Raw genomic sequence first — 21,530 nt, 5'->3', positions numbered from 1 at the left:
GCTGCGTTCAGATTGAGTCCATTTTGAAGGGGCTGGTAACAGATCTTCATAGAACCAATGGGGTATCCATCCCCACCCTGGCCAATATGAAGGTGAGCTTTTATTTGGGGTTCTGGTTTTCTGCTTTTAGTAGCTTTGTCTGTGCTTTTCTGCTCTGCTTTATTTCTGCTTCTGATTTTGCTGGCTGTGTGCTGTTTTTTGTTGTTCATTTTGCACTTTTCATTTGCATTGGGGATGGTTTACCACCAAATGGCAGCCTATATGCTCTTATTGAAATGCTTAGATAAAAATTGTTTCTGTTGAAGGCAACCACTAAATACACAGATGAAAGGGGTGTTTAATTTCCAAAGGATTGGTATTTGTCTATACAGATTTACACCTTTGCCCTTCAAGCGCAATCCTACCTGGCAGGGGAGAATACCTGATGTTTCGTCACTGCAGTTCAAAAGCACCGACAGGTCTTGTCACTCCCCCACCCTGTGACTGGACAGTGAAGGAGAAGCAGCAGACTGATGGACCCATCTCCTTTCAGTATTCTTGTTTTAATACAGTTACATACCCTGTTTCCCCGAAAATAAGACAGTGTCTTATATTAATTTTTGCTCCCAACGATGCGCTAGGTCTTATTTTCAGGGGATGTCTTATTTCTCCATGAAGAAGAATACGGTACACATTGTGTCATTTTGATACCCCCCCCCCCCTTCTGATCCTCCTGTGTCATTTTGATTCCCCCCCCCCCCTTCTGATCCTCCTGTGTCATTTTGATTCCCCCCCCCCCCTTCTGATCCTCCTGTGTCATTTTGATTGCCCCCCATCCTGATCCTCCTGTGTCATTTTGATCCCCCCCTTCTGGTCCTCCTGTGTCATCTTGATCCTCCCGTGTCATTTTGATTCCCCCCCCCCTTCTGATCCTCCCGTGTCATTTTGATTCCCCCCCCCCCCTTCTGATCATCCTGTGTCATTTTGATTTCCCCCTCTGATCCTCCTGTGTCATTTTAAGTGATCCCACTCCCCCCACCCCTGTGCCAGTGGACACCTTCACCAGACATCCCCCCACCCCTTTATCAGACATTTCCCCCCTACCTCAGTCACCCCTGTGTGTCCACACAATGTGCCCAACTCCTGCCCCGCACGACTCACTGTCTAATTGTAAGTCAGCCAGATTCTGTCAGAGCAGAGCAAACAGCAGGCGGCAGCTTGTCCTAGCGGCGGCGCGGGCTCTCTGATTAAAAGAGACCTCGCACTTCCTGTCTGCTCCGGCTGCGCTGTGGCCAACAGTGAGATGCGCGGCGGCGCCCGCCGCTTCGGTCCAGAGTTACGGTAGCTTCGGGGGGCCTTATTTGGGGAGGCCCTATGTTTGGGGGAGGCCCTATTATCGGGGAGGTCTTATTTCCGGGGGGATACCTTATATTTCAGCGAGAGGCAAAACTGGAAGTAGGTCTTATTTTCGGGGGATGTCTTACTTTCGAGGAAACAGGGTAGTTAGGTTGAAAAAAGACACAAGTCCATCTGGCTCCAATTTGTCAAAAAACAGGTAAGCCTTATTATAGGCTTACCTGTAGGTAAAAATTAAAAAGCGGAGTATACTACAGCTTTAACCCCCTCCCATCCGCGCTACAGCCTATATACGGCTGCAGCGCGGACTTGAATTTTCGGGAGGCTGTTTTTCAACGGCCTCCAGTGACACGCTCCCGCGAGCGCGCATCGGGGAGAATCTGTCGGCCGTGTCCCTTGGACACGGCCGATCACAGATCGTGGTGAATGGCCAATCACAGCGGCCATTCACCACGTGATCAAGCCGTCCAATGAGAGATGATCTCATATGTAAACATATGAGATCCTCTCTCATCGCCGGCGCTCCTTCCTCACACAGACACTGCAGTGTGAGGAAGGAGGGGGAGCCGACAGCCGCTGGGGACACAGACAAATGTAATCAGGGCACTGATCACCAGTGCCCTGATTACAAAAGGTAAAAAAACCACACACATTGCCCCCCCCATCAGTGCCCCCATCAATGCCCACAATCAGTGCCCATAGTGCTGCCAGTCAGTGCCCATCAGTGCCTGCTCATCTAGGCACTGATGAGCACTGACTGGCAGCACTATGGGCACGGAGTGTGGGCACTGATGGTGCTGCCCATCAGTGCTCATCAGTGCCGCCCATCAGTGCCACCTGTCAGTGCCCATCAGTGCCGCCTATCAGTGCCCAGCAGTGCCGCCCGTCAGTGCCCAGCAGTGCCACCTCTCAGTGCCGCCTATCAGTGCCTATCAGTGCTGCATATTAGTACCTCATCAGTGCCCATAAGTGCCACCGCATCAGTGCCCATCAGTGCAGCCTATCAGTGCCCATCAGTGCAGCCTCATCAGCGCACATCAGTGAGGGAGAAAAATTTATTTTCAAAATTTACTCGCAGAAAATAAGAAACTTTTTTTTTTTTTCAAAATTTTCTGTCTTTTTTCCTTTTTTTTTGTAAGAAATAAAAAACCCAGAGGTGATTACATACCACCAAAAGAAAGCTCTGTTTGTGTGAATAAAATGATAAAATATTCATATGGGTACAGTGTAGCAATTGTCATACAAAGTGTGACAGCGCTGAAAGCTGAAAATTGGCCTGGATGGGAAGGGGGTTTAAGTGCACAGAAGGCAAGTGGTTAAGGACTGTTTTGTCATTTAGATTAGGCATCACATTTATTTCAGTTCCATCTGACTTGTTAGCCTTGTGTCACCAGTTACCTCGATTTTCTAGAGAGAAGGCATCTGGAAACAACAAGACGGTGTACACCCTCTGACCACTGATACCTTGGCAGCCAAAACTGCAGCATGTGACTGAATAGGAGTATTGGTTTCTCCTGCTGTCTGTTCTTGGCATTGGCGGATTTTATCTGTCACTGGCTTTTCATGACTGATCCTGCCATTTGCTGGTTCGCGCCTCTGAAATAGCCTTGGCAGGATATAAGACTTGTCTCAAATCAAGCATATCAGTGTCACTTCTGTTCAAACAGTTGTCACAAGCAGCAAGCTGACATTCCTGCAGTTCCTGCGCAGATAATAATGACGATGCTGCTCTCTGAGCCTCCAAACTTTTTAGAGGCAGATAATCGGCTGCTATGTGGCTGGCTTTTTTGTGATTTTAATACATGTAAGGGATAATGGTTCCAGTATGGAGCCAAACTTAACGTTTTGGTCATCTAATTTGGAAGATGTAGTTAAAATTGGATTTATCTTCAAGTTTTAGCTTGACGCTGATGTACTTTCTCTACAAGCCATCTTTGCAGTATATGTTCTGTGCTCCCTTTCATGTATTATATCCTATTTCCAAAACTTACTGGGGTAAGGGGTGGAGTATTAGAACTCTGATTAGCTGATCCTTCCTTTCAACAGAGATCCTGTAATAAAATAGACCCCCCTCTGTATCAGACCGAGGAAATGGGTCTGCTATTAGTCAATGTTTTCACCCAAGATTTGCCCATTTTTACTGTAAGAATCAATTAGAATAATGGATGAGTAATGGATGGAAACATTGATAGCCCCCTGATACTTTCCCAGCTCCTATTATTTATATATTTATATAATATAGAAAGCCGGTCAGTTTTTGTGAATAGAGAGGGTGGACATATCAATCATTCACCTGACCTCCATTTATAGATGCTGTTTTATTCGTGGAAACTGTAGTAACCACTTCTATGATTGAAGGAGGTGGATGAAAAGGGCATGGTCTGGCACTCTTGATGAGAACCGGTGGCATCTCCCACAGTGCTGTTAACCCCTGCTGCACTGGAAGATTTGGGGGTGCAGGAGGCAGGTATCGGAGGAGGAAGATTTCGGAAAAGGGGAACACAGTAGCTCAAGGGACACATCACACTGACCCTTGTGCTGATTTTCTATCTTTTGTCTTAGGTAAACGTAGATTTTAAAGTAGTAGTAAACACCGCTTGGTCATCTGTACCTACAGGTAAGCTTATAATAAAGCTTATATATGAAAGAAAATGGCTGCTCACCAAGGTATTAAAAGTCCATTTACTGCATCATCCCAGAAGAGTGCATGACAAACTAGTGATCGACCGATATCGTTTTTCTACTGCGGATACTGATACCGATATTTTGATCATCGGGTAACGGTATCGGCCGATATCTGCCGATTATTTTCGGACATATTTTTTTTTTTTTAATGTCTACAGGTACTGTGAGGGAGGTATCTGGGGGTCTATAAGACACCAAACCCCTCCTCTGCACTTAAGCATTCAAAACGCCAAGTTTGGATGTTTTGAATGCTGTAAGTTTTTTTTAATTTGGCGCCTCCAGTACCCAGAAGTGATGTCATGACATCACTTCCGGGTATGCGGCAGCGCTGAATTCAAAGAAATGGAGACCCGGGTCAGACGGCAGCGGAGAAGGTAGGATTCCCAGGTCTCCCGGTGGGACGGGAGACCCGGGCGGATCCGCAGGAAGTGGCGGGAGGGGGGGGGCGGCGTCCTCTCCCGCTCCTTGGAATGACAGCCGAGTGGCTTCTCAGCCGCATCAGTTGTCATTACAAGACAGCCGACCGTCGGCTATGGACACTGGTATCGGGGTGATGCCTCTAGCTGCAGGCATCACCCCGGTACATGCACTTTCCCTGAAATATCGGCAATATCGGTAAATAAAAAGCCTATTCCGATATATATCGGGAAAAGTCCATATCGGCCCTCGATATATCGGCTTTGCCGATAATCGGTCGATCTTTATGACAAACCCCACAGGACAGTAGCAGATAGAGGTTGACGTGTTTCACATAGTTACATTGTGCTTATTCCTTAAGTAAGCACAATGTAATTGTGTGAAACGCGTCAACCCCTGTATCTGCTACTGTCCTTTGGGGTTTGTCATGCACTCTTCTGGGATGATGCAATAAATGGACTTTCGATACCTCGGTTAGCAGCCATTTTCTTTCATATGTATATCCTACGTTAGGCGAGCTGAGGCGTGCACCCATGGGAGGAGTCTCACCCAATTAATCCACTCACCTGGAGCTGCGTATCTGTTGTTTGTTCAATAAAGTTTACCTGAAGGTACAAGGAATATCTCTTAAACGTGCACTGTTTAAGATGTATACAATTCCTTCAGCTGGTGACGTCACTAGTGCATGCACTCTAAAGTGAGGGCACGCGATGTGCCGTCAATCCAGAATGCTGTGCCGCGATTGTGGCTCGCATGCAAAGGAGTGACATCATCGTGGCTTGGCCATTCAAAGGGCCAGAGGCCATGAAACCAGAAGGAAGACTGTGCGAAGATTAAAGCCTTGTCAATGGTGAAGGAAGGAATACCTTTTATGTTTTATGAGTAAATCTGTCACAATGTGTTAGTATGTGATGCATCCTAGCACATTTACTTGCGGGGAAGGGTTTTTTTTTTTTTACATTCTTGGTCAATGGCTTTGAAATCATTGAAGCCAGAGTGTCGCAACTAGTTTTTTTTTTTTGGGTAGTAGATTAACAATCACACCCCCCTTATTTCTTATGTAACACGTTAACTTTGAGGTTTACTGAAGGCTGGCATCACAGAATGAATGTTAGACATAACACATCTGCTACTGTCTGCTGGTGATTGAAGTGTTAGGGCTGGAAAACAAATTATTTTTTCAGTAAATATTCATGTAATTGGAAGTGGCATGTGTTGATTAGAAGATTCTCATCTCTACAAACCTTTCTAATCCAGCCATTGAATATCTGTGTAATGAGATCACAGTCCCAACAGTCTTAGGCTCCATGTACACGGGACGTTGTTAAAAGTCCCTTTGAATGCTGGAATTTTTAGGACGTTTGAAACGTCCGTTCGGTCGCGTTTTTACCCGCGTTTAGCGGGCGTTTAGCAGCGTTTGCGTTTAGAAGCGTTCCTAGAGGTCAAAAAAATGATTCCCCTTTAAAATGGAAAAACGCGAACGCTAAACGCGGGTCATCGCGTTCGGACGCATTTGGACGCGTTTGGACGCATTTGTGCGTTTGAAACGCCGGGAAACACACGTTCGAACGCAAATAATTGCGTTATAAAAACAGTCCCTGAACGCAACTGCCTGCAAATGACTGTAAACGACCTGGTGTACATGGACAGATAAGATAAAATGTAGATGGGTTCAGGGGCTTCTGAAAAAAACGCCCAACTGCTCCTAAACGGCCATTTCCAGCGTCCCGTGTACATGGAGCCTTAAGCCTCGTACACACGCAACGATTGTTGGCCGTGAATTTTCGGCCAACGTCCGTTCGGCCGATTGTCGGCTTGTTAGTATGATGCTTCCGACAACCGACTGCGACTTTTCGGCCGAACAAAATCTGTTGTGCATGCTATAAAATTTTTGTTGGCCGTCAACAGAACGGCCAATTTTCCGTTAGTCAGTACAGATTTCGGCAGACAAATTCAGATGAGCAAGACTGGGCATGCTTAGAGAAGAAAAAACACACGGAAAGTTAACCAGCACATGACATCACTTCTGAAGTTGGTTTTTGTTGGCCGAGAAAATTTGTGTGCAGTCTAGAGCACAATTCAACCAACACAACACTGGACAAAAGACGGCCGATAATCGTTGCGTGTGTACGAGGCATTAGGTTATAAAGGGGGCCTTACTCCATCTTTTTTGAGTTCCCCGCCTCATTGTTGGGACAATTTGAATTCCCCCCCCCCCCTCCTTTTCCCTTCATTTCATCATCTATGTGGAAAGAAGATGGGTTGGGACTTTAAATGAAACTCCAAATACTGTTGTACCTCCATCCCTAAATTGGGCGAAGGAAAAAAAGGGGGGGGTTTGGGACTTAGTGTGAGGCGTGTGACCAAATATGAATACATATCGTATAGACATAAAGTATATATGCAAAAAACAGGGGATGTAAAATAAGATCAAAATTTATATTTTATTTTTATGTAGCAATAAGTAGCTATGTTATAACATGATAAAATCAGTTCATGGAATGATGACATGCATGGATAGTACAATATATTCAGAACATGCTAAGGGTAAGAAATATATCCACAATTGTAATGGTATTATTATTATTATTATTATTATACTTATATAGTATTTATATAGCACCGACAGTTTACGCAGTGCTTTACAACTTGAGGGTAGACAGTACAAATACAATACACTTTTTAATACAGTAGGAATCGGAGGGCCCTGCTCGTTAGAGTTTACAATCTAAGAAATTCATGATGGAAAAAATAATTAATTGAAAAGACAGACATGAAGATGATGGTAGAAAAAAATCATGGAAATTGCAGCCTAAAAATGTTCTACGCGTTTCGTGAGAACCACTTCTTCAGGGGAATGGAACAAATCCATTATCTATAAAAAAAAGTATATATAAATAGCAATGTGACTAGAAATTCAACGCCCATTTGGAGCAGTGCCTATCACAATTGATTCCTTACTTAAGAATAAATTAAAGCTGTTGCCACATATGGAAGGTCACCTGGGGTCGTCTAACCCGGGAACTGAGAGAGCAAAGCCAGGCTCACATGCAGTTGGAAGAACTTAATATGGGATGCGTGTCAATATACCATAAAGGCCCGTACACACGTACCGATCGTCGGCATACAAACGTCGGCGGACGAAAGATCTGCCGATTGTACGCGTGTTAGTATGGTGCCTCCGACAGATGTCTGCGCACAATCCGCGGACAAAAGTCTTTCGTGCAAACATGAAAATTTTTGTCTGCGGACACCAGAACGGACGATTGTTCGCCTGTCAGTACAGAATTCGGCCGACAGACCGCAGATTTGCAAGACTGGGCATGCTCAGAAAATTAAAAACACAGGGAAAGTTAACCATTACATGACATCACTTCTGCAGTCAGCTGAAGTCTGCAGACAAAATTCTTGTGCTGTCCTTGTGCTGTCTTTGCACTTTTCAACAGACACCGACATCCCGGGGAGAAAAGACGAACATTTGTATGCCGACGATCGGTACGTGTGTACGGGGCTTTAGGGATCACAATGGCCTCAGCTGTCTGTCCAATAATGTGTCTAAAGATAATTGGATATTAATGATGGCATAACAAATGTGTATGATAGGTCATATAATATAATGTAATAGCTGAGTAACATGTATGTTGTGAGGCCGTAATTGGAATCCCAAAGCCAAGAGAAATTAGAAGGGTAGAAAGTGCAATTACTGAAAATGTGGGTAAAGCAGCGCCAGAGTGGTGATGAGTAAGAATACAGAATATAATTGCAGTGAACACAGTGTGGGAAAGGTAAAGAAAAGTTTTTGCCTGTCCCAACAAAAGTGGAAAAAACCATAAAGCATGAGAAGGAAACAAGAGACCTACACATAGGGCAAACCATTAAGGTGAAACAGGAGACCTACACACAAGGCAAACCATTGAGGTGAAAAAGTGGAGAAAAGAAAACGTATAGAGATAATATATAAGTGGAGTGACCGCCATAAGTTACCATGTGTGAGCAGGTACTTCCATGTAAAAGATAAAATGTTGAGTGTGTCCAGGGAAAGTGCAAAGTGGAGGTAAATCGTCTCAAACATCTAAACATGATTCATGAGTGTTGGTTAGACCTCTTCTGTGTTTGGGTTGTCTTCACGGATGTCAGTGGTCAGCCTTATTTAGAGAGCGTTTGTGGTTTTAGCTAATTAGATGATAACTCCCTGCATTTTTAGAGGGCACTGTTTGAAAGTCTGTTATGGTTTTCTCTGACTAACTTCACATTAGATTTGCTAAATTACTAAATTAAGTTCTTAAAGCGTATCCAAATTCAAACACAAAAAAATGTATTAAGTTGCTGCTTACCAGTCCTTTAGTGTTTCTCAACCTTTTTTCAGTTTTGGCACCCTTAAAAATTCTGCACAATCTCGCGGCACCCCATTCTAAAATGTAAAAAAAAAAAACGAAACTTAGTTTTACATAAGGAAGCAACATTCATACACATGGGCCGTCCAACATTAGAAGTGATTTATTCCTCAACTATTGCATACTGGTACGGATTAGTATTCTAGGGTTTCTCTTCTCCCTCAGTTTCTCTTCTTCTATTTGCTAATGTGACCCTAGTGCTGAGGGAGAAGGGATGGAGGAGGAGTAAATAAGGATGCTGTGCAAGCACTCGTCATTCTCCTCCTCAACCAATGATGTCACTGGTTATCAGGGTTTCAGTGGCTTGACCCGCACAGTGCCCAGGGTTGTCAGGGTGCCAGTGGCTTGACCCGCACAGTGCCCAGGGTTGCCAGGGTGCCAGTGGCTTGACCCGCACAGTACCCAGGGTTGCCAGGGTGCCAGTGGCTTGACCCGCATAGTGCCCAGGGTGCCAATGGCTTGACCCGCATAGTGTCCAGGGTGCCAATGGCTTGACCCGCACAGTGCCCAGGGTTGCCAGGGTGCCAGTGGCTTGACCCGCATAGTACCCAGGGTGCCAGTGGCTTGACCCGCATAGTGTCCAGGGTTGCCAGGGTGCCAGTGGCTTGACCTGCACAGTGCCCAGGGTTGCCAGGGTGCCAGTGGCTTGACCCACATTGTGCCCAGGGTTGTCATAATTCCAGTGGCTTGACCAGCACAGTGCCCAGAGTTGTAATTCTACATTTAAAAACCTGTGGCAATTTGCTGCCATTTTGCCAAGGCACCCCTGAAGAATCCAGGAGGCACACCAGGGTGCCACGGCATCCTGGTTGAAAAAGGCTGCTTTAGATGAGCTACCTAGTAATCCTGAATATAACATATTTCCTGTCTTTGAGTGGCTACATTCTCCACTGTATATATGGAAGGTGTCATGGTCGCCACCCAGGCTGGGCTTTAAACATTGTCTGCCTTGTTCCTCAGCTTTATTACATGGGAGTGATGGGATTAGTAGTTACACACAAAGAAAACTATTCTTTTCAGCTCACAGGAAGTGACAAGGACACAATATTTCTGGCAAGGTCAACAGGTATTTATTGTGCTTGCTGAAAATGTTCTTGGCCTGAAAAATGGAAACTAATACAGCCACAATATCTCAGGGCTGGTAAGCTGCCATAGGTTACACGTTTGTTAGTTATCTTGTAATGCCCAGTACACATTGACCAAAAATTAGCCTGCTCAGTAGGAACTGCCAACTTTGGGTCCGTGTATACAGCTGTCTGTTCTACAGAAGCCCATCTAACGGCATGCTTGTAAACCAGCATTCAATCAGCGCTCACAGCCATTGGCTGCAAGCGCTGATCAGTATGTTCTGGCGAGGGGTGGCATGTTGGTGGGGATGGTAGTTGTCCTGTTAGAATAATATGTTCAGGCAGGAAAGGTCGCTGCATCAATATTGCTTGTGCTAATGTAGCAATCTGTCAAGTTTTTTTCCGTCAACCGTCTGGTTGAACAAAACAAAGTGTGAAAAAAACAAGAAAGTTGAAGAAAATAGTATGTAGAATAGTGTCTGTTTCACAGGTGTCTGAGCTCCTTCCCTCTCATCCTATATGCCAACAACTCCCTAACTTGTCAAACAGGAACCTTTCACAGGTACGCACGTGAGTCACTGCTGACACGTCACACGCTGCTACATGAGAAGGTGACTTCATTATGAAGACTGCCTTCTGTTTCTAAGTCTGTTGTTTAAACTAGAAATCTCAAAGTCAAAAAAGGCAAGGAAACGCCCATTTACCCGGATATTCATCTTTATAAATGTCTTTGTGAGTTATAAAGTGAACTTTCTTCAGATACCTTCAGTGCTTGGGGGAATGTTTGGGGAGCACTTAGGTAAGTCTATCTCAGGCAAAAGCTGAATTCCAGATCCCAATAAAATGCCCCACACCTATATATCCTGCCTAAGGGTCCTTTAACACAAGCGGTGCGCCCGGCAGACTCCATTTTGCTCAACAGGGATCGATCCGCCGATCCCTGCTAAGCCGGCAGGTGACAGGTCTGTCTCCGCTCACTGTGCTGAGATGATCCCCGCTCTCCTGTATGGGAGATTGTACCGCCCCTATTTGACAGGGCTGTTTTGTACCTATACAAGTCTGGTTTTATTATATTTTTGTATGCTATGAGTAAGGCTTTAGCCGAAACGCGTTAGTATTTTACCATGTTGTACACTGCTGTCATACTGGAATAAATTGCATCAAAATGAAACATTCCTGTGCCGGCATTTCTTGTTACTAAGAAAAATTGCATTGCTGTAGGCTTTCCAACTGACATAGGGATGTTTAGTTGTGTATACATGCATGTCTGATTGTAAACATAATAGAATGTAAGCCCCACTAGGGCAGGGACTAACCAGATTGATTCTACCAACTCTGCAAAGAAATGCAAATTGATCAGCTCTGTATAAGGCCCCATGCACACAGGCCGTCAGAAAAAAGAGCTTCAAAGCTATTTCTGACGCCAGGAAAAAGCCGTCAAAAACGTGCCTTTAGCAGCATTTCGCATTGGCTTCAATGATCGTTTAGGCGCGTCGGCGCTTAGCAGCGTTTTTAAATTAACACAACCCTCTTCTTTTTGTGACCAATTACATTTTCACATTTTAAAAAACGCCTGACGCTGCTAAAAGCCGATATACAGCGTTAAGCCGCGTTTAGCAGCGCCGGGCGTTTTTACAGCTTAACGCTGCTGCTCCTGAGCGTACTGGCCCTGGTTTTTTTTTGCAGCTTAAAAACGCCTATGCCACTTGGAGCTTCTAAAAGCCCTGTGTGTGCATGAGGCCATAGAATAACATGGAGGGGCGTTTTTCAGCTGCAAAAAAAAAATCTGACGCTCCTAACAGCAGCTTCAAAAACGCCTTGTGTGCATGGGAACAAGGAGATCAGCGCTAACCTCAGTGGATAGAAGTCTGCCCTGTGTGCATGGGGCCTTAATGTAAAAACTTGGTGAAGGTAATGCAGCTTTTTAAGCAAGGTAATGAATTTTCAAGGTTATGGTTTGTGTTTTACTATTTTGTTTGCGCCCAGTTTTGCCCTTTGTATATTTTTGTATACATACCTTTTATTGTTTTTGCTTTTAGTTGTGTTGACTGTTTATCCTGTATTCCCATAGTTTGTTGTCTTCTAATTTAACTCTGTCTTGTCTTTATGTAAAGAGATGATGTACACCACTAATCCATGTTGTATACCTTGACAGGTGATCTTGGAGCAAGATGTTGCTCATGATGTTGAAATCCTATCAGAGGATGTCTACGATAATTCTAAAACCCCAACCGAAACTCAATTTGATAACCCACTGGCTGAGGTGTGCAGCGACAACTCACTGCCCTGTCTGAGCAGTGCTAATTCTAGTAGCAATGTTTCTAAAACCTCTCTCTCCCCCAACTATAATCTTAGCCCCCCCAAAGCAATAAATCCTCTGTTTTGGCTGCGGCATTGAAGAATTTGCTTTGTATTGTGGGTTCTGCTTTGCTTTACAGGTATTTACTGTATACAGTGGGTCCGGAAAGTATTCCCAGCGCTTCACTTTTTCCACATTTTATTTTAAAGCCTTATTTCAAAATGGATTAAATTATTTTCCAAAATTCTACAAACAATACACCATTATACCCCGTTCACACTGGGGCGACGCCATTTCCCGGGGCGACCTGTGAAGTCGCGGTGCGCTGCTCACATCGCGACCTCGGAGCGGCCGGCATGGACTTCATATAATTGAAGGTCGCTCCGGGTCGCCCCAAAGAAGCTCCGGACCCTTTTTCTAAGTCGGAGCGACTTGTGTCGCTCCTATTAGAACGGGTCCACAGCTTCTCTATGGAAGGCGACCTGTCAGGCGACCAGGTCGCCTGACAGGTCGCCCCAGTGGTGAACGGGCTCTTATGACAACTCGAAAGAAGTTTGTTTGAAATCTTTGCAAATTTATTCAAAAAAAAAATTAAGTTCATAAGTATTCACAGCCTTTGCTCAATAATTTGTTGAAGCACCTTTGGTACCAATTACAGGATCAAGTCTTTTTGAGTTTGATGCTACAAGCTTGGCACACCTATTTTTTGCTGGGCTCTGGTTGGGCCACTCAAGGGCATTCAGAGTTGTCCCATAGCCACTCCTTTGTTATCTTGGCTGTGTACTTAGAGTTGTTGTCCTGTTGGAAGATAAACCTTCGCTCCAGTCTGAGGTCCAGAGCGCTCTGGAGCAAGTTTTCATCAAGGATGTCTCTGTACATTGCTGCATTCATCTTTCCCTCGATCCTGATTGGTCTCCCAGTTCCTGCCGCTGAAAACCATTCCCACAGCATGATGCTGCCACCTCCATGCTTCACTGTAGGGATGGTATTGACCAGGTAATGAGCCGTGACCATTTTCCTCCAGACATGACGCTTGCCATACAGGCCAAAGATTTCAATCTTGGTTTGATCAGACCAGAGAATTTTGTTTATCATGGTCAGAGTCCTTCAGGTGCCTTTGTCAAACTCCAGGCGGGTTGTCATGTGCCTTTTACTGACGAGTGGCTTCCGTCTGGCCACTTTACCATACAGGCCTGATTGGTGGAGTGCTGCAGAGATGTTGTTTTTCTGTAAGGTTCTCCTCTGTCCACAGAGAAAGCTGGAGCTCTGTCAGAGTGACCATCATCGGGTTCTTGGTCACCTCCCTGATTAAGGCTCCTTTCCCTCCGATCGCTCAGTTTGTCCGTGCAGCCCACTCTAGGAAGACTCTTGGTGGTTCCAGACTTCTTCCATTTACAGGTGATGAAGGCAACTGTGCTCATTGGGACCTTCAATGCTGCAGATATGTTTCTCTACCCTTCCCCAGTTCTGTGCCTCCATACAATACTGTCTCGGAGGTCTACAGACAATTCCTTAGATCTAATGGCTTGGTTTGTGTCCTGACATACACTGTTGACTATGGGACCTTATATAGACAGGTGTGTGCCTTCGAAATGATGTCCAATCATCTAAATATACCACAGATGGAATCCCATCAAGTTGTTGTAAAAACATCTCAAAGTGGAAACAGGATGCAGCGGAGCTCAATTTTAAGTGTCATGGCAAAGACTGTGAATACATATGTACATGGGATTTTTTTTCATTTTTCATAAATTTGCAAAGATTTAAAAAAAAATTCTTTTACGTTGTCATTATGGGGTATTGTTTTGTAGATTTTTGAGGAAAATAGTAAAATTATGCCATTTTGGAATAAGGCTGTATCCTAAAATGTGGAAAGAGTGAAGAGCTGAGAACTTTCTGGATGCACTGTAAACAGGGCGTATATGCAAAATTTATATTTATATATTTTTATAGGTGACAAAAGTATAAACCAACAAAAATGTCTTGCCTAAAAAACAAATAAAAAAAAAAAAAAAATTACATCTGTTCAGAGCGGTGATATAAATAGAAAAGCTCTGCTTAAAAAAAAAAATCACACACAGATGTAGGTGGATAAAAATGGACGATTACCTGTTTACATCCACAAGTCCAAAGGAATGAATTGCCGTGTTTTCCATCTGACAATGGACAGCTGAAAGCGATCTGTATTTATAAAAGGTCTATACAAATGGTACATCCTTGTGCCTGTAGCTTTTGAATCCCTTTAAAGGGAACCTTGCTGCTTTTAGGCTTATCTTGAGGAAATTTAACCCCCCCCCCCCCGTTATGGGGTAAACTGTGAAGCAGAGAAGAAAATGTGAAAAAAAAACCGGGAAAGCGGTATTGGGGCTTTAAAAGTGGCGGACTGATGTTTGGAAACGTATTAACACTCTGGATAAGCAGATACACCCAGTACAACGCAATTTCATGTTCCATCCAATTACGGTGTTTGTTTTGGCATTAAGTAGGTGATGTGTACTTCCTGTTTCTTCTATCATCTTCTGGCATTGGGATTCCTCTCTGCTATAGCATGCTGCGCTGGTTTGTGGTGGCTGTGGATAATTAATTTGCTGGTACTGTCTTTTCACTTTTCTGGGTTTCACTTTTCTCATCTTTTTGCTTTCCTTGTTCTCTTTTTGTTTTGCTTCCTTGCTTTTGGTGATTCCCGTTTTCTTGTTCTTCAGCAGAATGACTATGACGGTACAAAGGTGACATCGGATGGAAACAGGTAAGTGTATTCTTCTTTGTATGTGTCCTGCATTACATGCTTTTGAAATTAGTTCCTCTGTAATTTTAGAGGATGCAATAAAATCCCAAGGACACTTTGGCTGTTAAAGAACATTATGATTTGAGGTTGGCTTATGGCTGTAATGCAGGGTTTCTCAACCAGGGTTGCTTGGAACCAGGGGCGTAACTACAGGGGTTGCAATTGCTACAGGGCCCTATGCTCCAGGGGGCCTGTGCGGCTCCCCTGTACACCTGGATAGGAGGGGCGGTGGGGGCAGCATGTAGAGAAATCACTGTCCTCCTTTTTCCTCCTGTACCTGCAGGAGGAAAATGGAGGAGATTGGTTCCTCTGTATGCTGCCCCCGCCACTCCTCCTATCCAGTTCACTTGTGTTCTGCTGTCTCTGGGCCCCTGTGTGCTCCCCTGGTCCCCCCCCCCCCCCCGTGCTCCCACCCCTCTCCTGCCGGCTGCTGCAGGGGGTTGTCACAATAGAGAACCAGGAAGGGTCGGTAAATATGTAATTTACCAGATCCTTCCTTTTCTGAATGGACAGAGTCATAATGTAAAAAAAATAAAATAAAATTATAACAAAGAATGCAATTAAAATACCAAAAAATAAAAACTACTGATACCAGTGGGTGAACTTCCAGGATCGCAAAGGTCACACTTTGGACCGGGCCCTGGCATTCCACCACCGTGGGCAGTCCCCAAGATGGCAGGAAGGGGGCCCACTGCAGAACTTGTGAAAGGTTCCCACTGCGGGATCATAATAAAGGGCCCCCGCAATAAGAGTAAAGGGCCCCAGGATCAGTTGGAAGAGCCCCAGGCTTGAAGGGAAGGGTCCCGGCCAGGGGTCCGGGGGGCCCTTCATGGTTTTTTGCACTGAGGCCCTGAAGGTTCTAGTTACGCCTCTGCTTGGAACCCTAGGGTTCTTTCTGAGGTTGCTAGGGGTTCCTTGAGAAATGGTCAATTTCCACCTCTAAGGAGCATTCTTCCCACTGACTGCCACACTAATTTGTCATGAGTTGTAGATTTTTAACCGGTTGCCGACCGCCGCACGACTATATACTGCGGCGGTCAGCCCCGGCCAGGCAGAGTGACGTATCGGTACGTCACTCGCCTGTCACTGACTTGCGAGCCTATCGTGGGCGGGCGCGCGCCCGCCGAGGCGCGCGCCCGCCGCGGCTCGTTCACAGGCAAGTCAGTGCGTGTGACCGGCGGACTCGATGTCCGCCAGTCACACTGCGATCGCTCCTGTGAAGGGAGAAAGACAGAGCAGCTTGTGTAAACAAGCTGCCTGTCAGTTCTCCCTGTGTAAAAGTGAAGATCTGTCCGTTCTACTATGCAGAACGGTTGATCTTTGCTTTTACACCAATAGGAATGTCCCTACACAGTTAGAATCACGCCCCTAGGACACACTTAACCCCTCCCTGTCCAATAAAGTTAACCCCTTCCCTCCCAGTGTCATTTTTGCAGTAACAGTGCATATGTATATCACTGATTACTGCAGTAATGTCACTGGTAACCCCAAAAGTGTCAAAAATGTCAGTCAAGGGTCCGATCTGTCCGCCGCAATGTGGCAGTACCGAAAAAAAAATCGCAGATCGCCGCCATTACGCGTTAAAAAAAAAACACCAAAAATGACAAAAATCTTTCCCTTTGTTAGTAAACGCGATAACTTTTGCGCAAACCAATCAAAATACGCTTTTTGCGATTTTTTTTTTTACCAAACATAGGTAGCATAAAACAAATTGGCCGAAAAATGTTAAAAAATTTTGATTTTTACTTTTTTTTTTGGGGAATTTCATATAAAAAAATGTGAAAAATATTGTTATTTTTGCAAAATTTACGCTCTTTTTTTGTTTATAGCGCGTGATCAAAAAATAGCACAGGTGATCAAATACCACCAAAAGAAAGCTCTGTTTGTGGGAAAAAAAGGACGTCAAATTCGTTTAGGTACAGCGTCGCACGACCGCGCAATTGTCCGTTAAAGTCACGCAGTAAAAAATCGCAAAAAAACCCCTGGTCCTTTAGCAGCCAAATCCTCCGGGGCTTAAGTGGTTAATAAGTAGCAGGGGTTCCCCAAGACCAGAAATTTATTTCAAGGGTTCCGCTGTGTTGAAATAGTTGAGGAAGGCTGCTGTAAAGTAATAAACGTACAAAAAAATGGCAACCACCCAAACCTATATATCTAGCCATTGCAGCAAGGAGCACATGGGGCGGGCGACGCATGTCACAAAAAAAAAAAAAAAAATTCCCAGCTCGCTTATCAGCCAGCCTACAACTAACTGAATTAACCCTGTCTATCGGTTCACATTAAAACCAAAGGGTTTAGTTTTCACACATTTGCAAATACATATGTAAGTTGTAGAGGCCACATCATGGCACCCCGGTGTCCTGCAGTCCTAACTAATATACATTTTGAGTGTCTCCTGGGTTGGGGCACATATACAGGTGCATCTGCTAAAATTAGAATATCATCTAAAAGTTCATTTATTTCAGTAATTCAATTCAAAAAGTGAAATATATTTTATATAGATGCAATACACACAGAGTGACATATTTTAAGCATTCCTTTCATTTATTTGATGATTATGGCTTACAGCTAGTGAAAACCCAAAATTCATTATCTCAGAAAACTAGAATATTCCATAAGACCCAGAAAAAAAAAAGGATTTTTTAATACAGAAATGTTGACTTACTGAAAAGTATGTCCATGTACAGTATAGTACGCACTCAATATTTGGTCGGGGCTCCTATTGCATGAATTACTGCATCAATGCGGCGTGGCATGGAGGCGATCAGCCTGTGGCACTGCTGAGGTGTTATGGAAGCCCAGGTTTCTTTGATAGCGGCCTTCAGCTCATCTGCATTGTTGGGTCTGGTGTCTCTCATCTTCCTCTTGACAATACCCCACAGATTCTCTATGGGGTTTAGGTCAGGTGAGTTTGCTGGCCAATCAAGCACAGTGATACCATGATACCATTAAACCAGGTATTGGTACTTTTGGCAGTGTGGGCGGTGCCAAGTCCTGTTGGGAAATTAAATCAGCATCTCCTTTTTTTGTTATTGGTCTTATGTTGTAATCTATTTTTCTGAGATACTGAATTTTGGGTTTTTACTAGCTGTAAGCTATAATCCTCAAAATTCAAAGAAAGAAATGCTTGAAATATATCACTCTGTGTGTAACGCATCTATATAAAATATGAGTTTCACTTCAGTTGAATTAAATAAATTAACTTTTTGATGATCTCCATTTTATGAGATGCACCTGTATAATAATGGATAGATTAAGTGCAGGTGATTAAGGGCCCATCCCTCCTTTAAAGGAAACGGGAAGCATTAACACCCAGCAATAGCACAATGGCAGCGAAGACTGTCAAGTGAACCTGTCAGGGTCAGGGAACCCTTAAAACTAATCATACTGCTGAAACTCGGGCAGCTTGGTTGGTTATTCTACATAAATTTGTGTCTGTTATCCCTACTTTATTACAGCTTCTTGTTAGCGACTCTACTGGCCTTTAGTTTCAGACATTGGTCTATTAAATAATGGGGAAGGTCTTGGTATTAGGAATCAACAGCAAGGCCCTCCTTACTATGCAGTCACTGAGAAAGTTGCTTGCAAGGGTTTGTCCATTACCTCTGTGTACACTTTAAGAGTCCATTCACACTGCGGCGACTTGTTTGCCCTCAAGTCGTCCCCAAGTCGCTTGACATAACAAAAGCAATGTAAATCAATGAGAGCCGTCTTAATTGGCACTACTCAAGTCACTCCGACTTCAGAAAAGGGTCCTGTACTACTTTTGAGGCGACTTGTATCCGACTTGTCCCAATAGACTTCAATGGGAGTCACCTCCAAGTCAGATCCTTATCTTATTTGAAGCGACTTTTGATCCGACTTTACAGGAAGAAGGAAAATTAACCATGTATTCCCCACATTGCAGCCATGCCTACAGTTACTATATACCATTTATCTCTGCCTGGTCTGTGTGAGTGGCACTGGTGGGCAGTGGCACTGGTGGACACTGATACGTGGCACTGGTGGACACTGATACGTGGCACTGGTGGACACTGATACGTGGCACTGTTGGACACTGATACGTGGCACTGGTGGACACTGATACGTGGCACTGGTACGCGGCACTGATATGTGGCACTTTTTACGTGGCACTGATATGTGGCACTGGTAGACAGTGTGAGGAAAGGGATATGCAGTGTAGTTAGGGTACTATATACCACTATTGTTAGATTCAATAATCTAGTTTCTGTAGGGAAAATGTTAAGTGTCAGGGTGACCGTAGTGTAGTTTAGGGTGAAGTGACTCTGACTGCTATGCCAGGGTGACCGAACTCATCCATGTCAGGGTGACCGCCTTAAGAAAAAGATCATTTTTCTTAGAATTATTAATACACCTGGGCGGTTTTTGTTTCAGGCATTTATTGGGCTTTTTTTTGGACGTCTTTGGAGGCAGGCATGACATCTGAACTTCTGTGTAGGGTATATATATACACACACATATATGTATATATACACATACACACATATAGGTGTGAAAGGAGCGGAACCCTATCCCTGCGCTACTGAAATTATTTGCAGGGATGGTGTTACCCTCCTTTCACATATATATATATATATATATATATATATATATATATATATATATATATATATATATATAATATATATGTGTGTGTGTGTGTATATATACCCCTATACAGAAGTTCAGATGTCATGCCTGCCTCCAAAGACGCCCAAAAAATGCCCAATTAACGTCTGAAACAAAAACGCCCAGGTGTGACAGGAGCGGAGCCCCATCCCTGCTCTAATAAAAATTATAAGAAAAATGAACTTTTTTTTCTGGTTCTGGGCATGCTACAGAGCTGAAACTTAACAGGTACACTTTTTAGACCCCCCAGACACTAAATCCAAAGAAATCTAATTTTTTTTAAATTTTTTCAATAATTGGCTCTCTATCAAAAACGACAATTTTTAAGAACTTTTTTTTGGTGGGCAATGAGGAAATGACAACACATCATATTCTGATTTGGCCAAATACCAAGTCGTCTATCATACAAGTCGCGCTAACAAGTCGCCCCTTTTGAGGCGACTTAGAGGTTGTGGTAGTGTGAACCGGCTCTAAGGGTTGGTCCTCACACATGTGTATGAGTTCATTTATTTTTTCCTGCAGGCATTCCTCTTAATGCTAAGGAATGTATTAGGCGTTTTTCACATGATACTCCTGTTTGAGCATCTACTTTTTCAACGTAATTTCAGGTGTGTGTGTATATATATATATATATATATATATATATATATATATATATATATATATATTTGTATTTACATACATTTTCGGGTTTATGCATTCGCACTTTTTCATGCACACTCGTGCGTTTTCGTGCAAAATTATTCTCGCATTCTTGTTCTGTACAATATGCAAATGAGCACTTGCGTGCATTTATGTGCACATATTTTTCCGCATGAGGTGTAAATTTCAGACAAAAAAATGCATATTTTTCAATTTTTTTTTTATTTTTTTGAAGAATGTACGGCGCTGGTTTACGTGCCTGTGCGCATAGGCACATTACAATTAATGGGCTGTATTTTAGCCTTGTTAAAAAAAAAAAAATAATCTGTACTGAGCTTTGCTTGACTTGTACTCAAGCTGCAGTGTGCAAGAGGCCTAAGGGCCGGTTCACACTAGTGCGATGGTCATGAAGATCACATGCAATGTCTGTGGGATGCAAATTCAGCCATAAAAACTGTATGGCTGAATTAGCATTGCATTCGGACCAAACTCGTGCAGGACCCTTTTTTGTCTGCACCAGAATCTAATGATTCGCACACCCAATTAATAAAAGTGGGTTGAAGCCACCCGTGAAACGCCTCCATCCCTATAATACATGCACAAAAAGACAAAGTTCACCCTGGGACTTTAAATGAGCTGTAACACACCTAGCCACTGACAAAGGTAAACCTAATACATCTATTTAAGGTAAGTACAGGAAACATAAAGGTACATCAAATAAGTATACAGATACGGAAAGATCAAGCCGCTTGGTAATGGGCACAACATGAAATATAAGCATTGTAAAAACTCGCCGCGTTTTGTGGGCTTGTCTGCTCACTTCTTCAGGAGTGGATGCTCATGAGACAAATCTACAAAATAAAACATTGATTGTAAAATATGTTCACACTCATGCGATCTGATTCTGCAGGTCACACTGCGTTTTGCAAACTGATTGCAGGGTGTCGTTTACATTCACTTCGCAGTCAGTTTGCGATTTTGTTGCCGTGCGAATTCGCTGTGAACTCGCACCGCATCTAGTGTGAATCGGGTCTAAGTCTTACTGCTGAATTCTCTATAATCTATGGATTTGGAAAATATCCTATTATAGAAAATGAGTCCCATTGCAATTGCAGAATGGAATGGAAGAGACTGGGAGTTGGTTTGTGAAGATCTGTTTAGTGGGTCACCCTAAAATGTAGAAAGTTTGAGTCAAACAGAATCTTCCAAAATTGGAGTATCTGATTTGAGGGACTGCATCATGAAAATTTTGATGGTTCTCCCTATAGAATGAAAAACAA

The 21,530-nt window shown here is 43.7% G+C and overlaps 1 protein-coding gene across 1 annotated transcript in view; it reads left to right on the top strand.

Moving 5' to 3' along the window:
• Positions 1-21,530, top strand: part of GOLGA2 (golgin A2) — a 159,646-nt gene that overhangs the window by 59,093 nt on the left and 79,023 nt on the right. Inside the window, exons 3-5 of the mRNA XM_082263927.1 lie at positions 12-92; positions 12,054-12,161; positions 14,900-14,943. Of these exons, the coding sequence (XP_082120053.1) occupies positions 12-92; positions 12,054-12,161; positions 14,900-14,943 (233 nt within the window). The remainder of the gene's footprint in view (positions 1-11; positions 93-12,053; positions 12,162-14,899; positions 14,944-21,530) is intronic.

Source organism: Pelophylax lessonae, assembly GCF_965119305.1.
Source record: "Pelophylax lessonae genome assembly, chromosome: 7".
In the NCBI taxonomy this organism is placed as follows: domain Eukaryota; kingdom Metazoa; phylum Chordata; class Amphibia; order Anura; family Ranidae; genus Pelophylax; species Pelophylax lessonae.
This window is presented reverse-complemented; position numbering and strand designations above follow the sequence as displayed.